Source organism: Sinocyclocheilus grahami, unplaced genomic scaffold, assembly GCF_001515645.1.
Source record: "Sinocyclocheilus grahami isolate Dianchi unplaced genomic scaffold, SAMN03320097.WGS_v1.1 scaffold4739.1, whole genome shotgun sequence".
Taxonomy (NCBI): domain Eukaryota; kingdom Metazoa; phylum Chordata; class Actinopteri; order Cypriniformes; family Cyprinidae; genus Sinocyclocheilus; species Sinocyclocheilus grahami.
In genome coordinates this window covers 5,960-12,872 of record NW_015509622.1, presented here as the reverse complement: position 1 = coordinate 12,872, position 6,913 = coordinate 5,960, and the positions used below count along the sequence as shown (strand labels likewise).

Sequence of the window (6,913 nt, the reverse complement as noted above, 5' to 3'; positions counted from 1 at the left end):
CTGTCTATGCAGGGTCAGAAAGCGCTCAGATTTCATCAAAAATATATTTTGTGAATATAATTTGTGTTCCGAAGATGAACGAAGGTTTGGAAAGACATGAGGATGAGTAATTAATGAAAGAATTTTCATTTTTGGGTGAACTATTCCTTTAATAACGGACTATAAATGTATTCACTGGCTAACGTAATGCATTTCCAAACATATTTTCACAAATGCGACAGCATAAATGTAATATTAGCAGCGGCTTATAATTTGTACGGACAAAGTTAACAAAAGCAGGTGAACATGAATAAACCTAACAATTAACAATAAGCAGTCTGTAAAGAGCATGCAGTACCACCTAATGTAATAACATATGTAATATAATAGGTGAGTATACAGAGTGAATATTGTTGTCAAGACTTATTACTGTTGTTATTGTATAATGCTACTGTTTCTGGGATATTGTATATTATATGTTAACACATTCAATAATGTTGGTTCCAGATTAAAATGCCTGGTTACAGTTTGGTCTATTATAGTTGGACACATTTTCACTGACCATATTATTGTTATTAACTAAAATGATGTGGCATTGTGCATCTATGCACAATGAGAGCCATTAAACTATGTTCAAAGAGGCCTTGACAAACTTGAGTGTCCAACGTGCTATATTTTCCTAAAAACATTAGAGATTCTCATGGAGTTGAAAGGAAGAGAGGCACTTTTGCTTGACAAAAAAAACTTAACGTAGCTCACTGTGTGTTTGCTTCACTTCTGTGCTTTGATGTTTCATATTCCCTTCACATAACACATATTTACAATTATATGTGGCACCAAAAGCAAATTAGAAAATCAAATATGGAAATGTCACAAGTCAGCTTCATTATTAAGTACAAGATACAACGAGTGATTATACTGTAATGATGTTTGATTTTAGAATACTGATAATTAAACTTAACGACTGATTAACGATTTTATATTCACATTTCCTTTGCATGCACGATTTAAAGAAAAAATAAATAAATCTGCATAAACTTTCAGCTCAAACTTGCTGTGCATTTGAAATGCTTCTTTCCTCTTTGGCTGACATCTCCAAGCCCTCTTATTTCTCATCACCTTCCCACCAACCATCTGACTCTATTCTGGTATGCAATTTTTCATTATTCAATCAAATCCCACTTTTCCTTTGAAAATGCTGTTTCATTCAGAAATGCGTTGTAAGTAAATACGTGTTGCGTAAGTAAAATGGGTCAAGTTGATATGAATCTGTAAATTACTGTTATTTTAATTTTTGGATTTTAAGGCACAATGGCTAAGTGCTGCCAATAATCCTTTTAAAACCATTCAAATCCCAGTTCTGGTTTGGCCAACAGGTAGGCGGTCACTAGAGCAGCCACTGTCATTACCACGCCAAAGAGGTAGTAACACTTAGACGATGTACACTTTGAATCCTTTCTTGGGTCACTGTGTTTCAGGGAAGCTCGCACTGCATCCAGTTCCTCCTGGGACAGAGAAGAAGGACACATCTGAGCCAGGACCTCCATAGCCGCCCGCTGACCGGCCTGAATGGCTCCATTAATGTATCCACACCATTGGGTAGGCGTCTCTGTGCCGGCCCAATGAATCCTGACAAAAGAGATGGACAATTAAGAGGCAAGACAATTAAGCATTAATCATGTTTAAAGCGTTTAATCAAGTCTTACTACTTCCTGTATCCTTTGAACCCACTATGACTGAGTATCAAGACCCAGGATGTGGAAAATGTCAAGGTGACTGGAAATATAAAGGCTTTGCATTCACAGTTGATGCTTGTCAAAATGAATAATGGCTATATTAGTTAACTAAATCTAAGTGTGTGCTAATAGCAGTCATGAGTCGTTAGGCTTGTCATTGAACATAAAGGTCTTAGATCAACTTTATTATATATATATATACACACACACACACACACACACACATACATATATCTTTAATAGCAGCAGATGCTTATCTTTTAGAACATTTAGGACTGTCAATCAAAATAATAATATATAATAATAATAATAATATGTTATCATTTAAAACAAATTTAAATGTATATAGTAAGTGTGGGGTTAAAGTATACTTTTATTCAGCAAGGAAGCATTAAACTGATCAAAAATGACAAAAATGACTTTTATAGTTTTCTGTTTCATTTATACATTTCTGTTTCGAATAAATTCTGTTCTTTTGAAAAAATAAAATAAAATAAGCAGTATTAAACAAAATAAGATCATTAAAATGATTTCTGAAACATCACGTGACACTTTGATCATGTGACACAAATTCAGCTTTGCATCACAGGAATAAATTACATTTTAAAATATATTCAAATAGAAAGCAGTTACTTTAAATTGTAAAAATATTACACAATATTACTCTATTTACTGTATTTTTGTTCAAATAAATGCAGCCGTGGTGAGTGTGAAAGAGACTTCTTTAAAAACATTTAACTTACCCCAAACTTTTTAACAAAAATACAATATATATGATATAAATTTATATAAATTTACTAATCAATAAAAATGATTACTTTATATTAACAATATTCAAAGTAATAATTAAAATATAAAAGTGTAGTAAAATTAATAATGAAAATTATACTGTGGTAAACTGTAGTAAAATTTAAAACTGCAAGATTAATCATTTACATGTATGCATTTAGCAGACCCTTTTATTGAAAAGTGACTAACAAAAGAGGAACATAATTAAAAGGTGTTTACAAAAAAAAGTGGATAATTTGACAGTCCTATTAACTAAATAGGCTTGTTAATTTATGCACATATAAAACAGATCAGAAAACGCACACATTCATGTCTGCTGTGAATTTAACAAAAATAACTTTTTAATTGGGTTCTCAAAAAATGCTTATTGCTGCATTCAACAACATATGCAAGGCTGTTTCTCATCCACCACACAGTTTATTCTTCATGCATTATGGATGCGTGGACTTAGTTGTTCATGAAACCCTGAGGGATATCCTTTACCCACAGTGCTTTTCACCTATGCTCTTTGTCTGTGTGAATCACTAAGACATAAAAGAGATTGTTTTCTTTTCCACCATCTATGGCATGCAAGATATGCTCTTCTAACTCTGGAAATTCTGCATCAAAAGCAGCCAGCATAATATCTTACAGTCTAGTCCTGCAGTTTTCAAACTTTTCAGGCCAAGTACCACCTTCAATCAAAATCAGAACATCCAAGTACCACCCTGTCATAGCATTGCTCCCTTCAGGGTTATTATAGTTAACTTAAATTTAAATAATAAAAAACATTTGTTACTTGAAATAAATTAGTAACTAAGACAATATATATATATATATATATCTAGAGAAAGAGATTCCAACAATACCGTTTCTCTGTGCAGCTGTCATTATAGTTGTGCTGGGGACTCTGCTATTCTTTTATGTTTAGAATTATTTTTTAAACTGTATCTTTAGAATTATAGTTATCGAAGGTATTGAGGATTGCAATTGTCAGAAAAACAGCTTGCCAGTATTTCTGAACAGAGAGTCCCCCCTCACTACATTATGTCACAAGTTCAAGAGAGATCACTGAGGGGATTCTCCACCCAAAATACTCATCCTGATAATGTCATTTACAGTATGTTGGCAAACAGAAAGTATTCATAAATATACCTGTAAAGCAGCAATTTTTGAGGCTTAACAAGTCAGAAACAAAGAGACAAGCTAAGCGAGCATGGCAGAGAGCATCAGTACAGTAATATAAAATGCTTATTACTTTTCAACATCTGCTTCTGCTGTCATTTACTCAGGAATATTTTTTTAAACTAATTTAAAGGCACAGACTAATACCAAAACATTGCAATTATGGGAACAATGACAATATTATTTCCCTCTTGGCAAAACGTCATTCAGAGTAACAAATCATGGTCATTCAGCGTAATGGACATATTTATGAAACAATATACAGTACTTATTCTGACCTGTACTTAAATAAGAGTATGTGATCATACTTAATGTTATTATATTTTAAATGACTTTCACTTCCATACAAAAACAAATATGTAAAACCTAGTGTTTGAAGGACATTAGTAAAGTATAAAGATTTAAAAATGAAAGTTAATTGGTATTTGAGGGCTGCAGTGGGATCCTTATATAAAGTATTTTAATTTGTCATCAAATGATTCTTGTTTAAAATATGTCTAACACGATTGTTTGGTATATAAATATTGTTACACTGAATGACATTTTAGTGGATGTCTTCTGTAAATTATGGTATGGTATGTATATATATATATACAGTATCTCACAGAAGTGAGTACACCCCTCACATTTTTGTAAATATTTTATTATATCTTTTCATGTGACAACACTGAAGAAATGACACTTTGCTACAGTGTAAAGTAGCGAGTGTACAGCTTGTATAACAGTGTAAATTTGCTGTCCCCTCAAAATAACTCAACACACAGCCATTAATGTCTAAACCGCTGGCCACAAAAGTGAGTACACCCCTAAGTGAAAATGTCCAAATTGGGCCCAAAGTGTCAATATTTTGTGTGGCCACCATTATTTTCCAGCACTGCCTTAACCCTCTTGGGCATGGAGTTCACCAGAGCTTCACAGGTTGCCGCTGGAGTCCTCTTCCACTCCTCCATGACGACATCACGGAGCTGGTGGATGTAAGAGACCTTGCACTCCTCCACCTTCCGTTTAGGTCTGGGGACATGCTTGGCCAATCCATCACCTTTAACCTCAGCTTCTTTAGCAAGGCAGTGGTCGTCTTGGAGGTGTGTTTGGGGTCGTTATCATGTTAGAATACTGCCCTGCGGCCCAGTCTCCAAAGGGAGGGGATCATGCTCTGCTTCAGTATGTCACAGTACATGTTGGCATCAGAGCATGTGAGCGGAGCGGAGTGGTAATATCTCCTTAAGAGCGCAGAGCGCCTTTCTGAAGATTCCACTCTGTTCGCTCAATACGCTCAGTGCCGCTCGCTCAACCCAGAATGCCGTTTGGTGATTTGCTTGCTCGAGATCGAGAATCTGTAGAGATCGAGAATAGTAGAAGAGAGAGAGAGAGAGAGAGAGAGAGAGAGAGAGAGAGAGCTCGTCACATCACATCAAAGTTGTCTTAACCGTGGCTTGTGTACTGCAAACGCATACCAGCTTCATCACTGTGTCTGTCACGCGACTCTGTTCCCCTTTCGGGCTCTGTCTTTACATTTATTTTCAAAGATGAAGCTCGCGATTATGGTAAGGAGCGTTACATTTCCGACGAGTGCTTGCGGTGTCCGGCCAATCACAATGCACTGGGTCAACTGGCCAATCAAGAGCAGACTGCGCTTGTCGGAAGGAGGGACTTTGTAGAAAACTAAGCATTTGAGAGAGGCGGGGCATAGAGGTCCTACAATAATGTACATTATTTGAAAAATAATGTGTTTTTTGAACATTAAAGCATGTCAACATATTCTGTTACACCAAATACACAAAATAATGATCTTTAAAAAAGCATCATATGACCCCTTTAAGAGTTTTTGTAGGCGAGAATGTAGTTGTTTAGACTTCAAATATGCAGTTTGTTAATAAAGATAACGTCTATTTGAAAATTTGCTTTGACATTTTCGGAGATGTGAGCTCCAGGACGTCAGCAGCCGTTCAGCACTCATGAACCCTTCGAGAGCAGCCTCACCTCGGCCAGATCTTCTGGAATTTGCTGCTGGTTCTGATGTCTCTATAGTGGTTAAACATGAGATATAATTTGTTTTGGGTAAATCTAATGCACAGTCTTTAGTCTCATGAATTCATTATTCATTCCAGAGCAAATAGTTTTAGCTGAGAGCAAAATCTCAATATGGTATATGTCAGGGTTCCTCAAATCTTGCCCTGGAGGGCCAATGCGCTGCAGAGTTTAGCTCCAACCCTGACCAAACTTGCCTACCTGTGATTTTCTAATGATCCTGAAGACATTGATTAGCATGCTCAGGTGTGTTTGATTAGGGTTAGAGCTAAACTCTGCAGGAAACTGGATCTCGTGGGCCAGATTTGAGGATCCCTGGTATATGTTATCTAGCCTAACTTCAGTGCAGTATATCAACGCGCTGCCTTTGTACTTTTGACTTAAATTGTTAGTTCACCCAGAAATGAAAATTCTGTCATTAATTACTCACCCTCATGTTGTTCTAAACCCGTAAGACCTCCGTTCATCTTCGGAACACAAATTAAGATAAACAAAAATAACGACTTTATTCAACAATTCATCTCCTCCGCATCACCCTGATGCCATTTTGGAGAATATCCATTTAACGTAAACAGCGTATGCTATTTTGTGTCAGCTGCGTCACACGGATACGTTTTCTATGTTGTTTATGCTTTGATTTGAACGAAAACAATGTATCCACGTGACACAGCTGGCAGTGGATATTCTCCAAAATGGCACCAGGTTGACGCGGAGGAGACGCGTCAACCTGGTTTTATCAGTTTTATCACAAATTTCAAACAATAAATTCCGTTTTGATGCTCTTGAATGTGGAGTGACAGATCGCTGTAGTTCAAGCTTTATCCACTTTAATACAAGTTACAAGTTCATTCATGTTACATGTATTAAACATGAATGAACATCAGAAGGTATGTTGAAAGATATAGTACAAGTTACTGAAATGTTTCTTGCCTCGTGTAATCGCTCAATCAGCATTTCAACCAAAAGAAAGACATCAAATAAAACAGCTTGTGAACAGATGTCATTTAATGTTAGATTTACCTCAAAAGCATTATCTAGTGTTCACAGTTCGTTAGTTAGCTATAAAGAAAAACACTAGAGGGTGCTTATTTACTGTTAATTATATATTGATGTTTGAATAAATCTGTCATGAAGACAAGTTTTTATGAAAACTTTATGCGAAATTGGGTTGCATACAAACATTTTTATTTTATTTTTATCAGCTGAGAAAGATGTAT

The 6,913-nt window shown here is 35.7% G+C and overlaps 1 protein-coding gene across 1 annotated transcript in view; it reads right to left on the bottom strand.

The window, feature by feature from the left end:
- Positions 1-1,084: 1,084 nt before the first annotated feature.
- The window catches only part of LOC107576971 (amine oxidase [flavin-containing]-like), a 7,491-nt gene continuing 1,662 nt past the window's right edge, over positions 1,085-6,913 (bottom strand). The window contains exon 2 of the mRNA XM_016263090.1: positions 1,085-1,608. Coding sequence (XP_016118576.1) covers positions 1,317-1,608 — 292 coding nt within the window. The 3' untranslated portion in view covers positions 1,085-1,316. The remainder of the gene's footprint in view (positions 1,609-6,913) is intronic.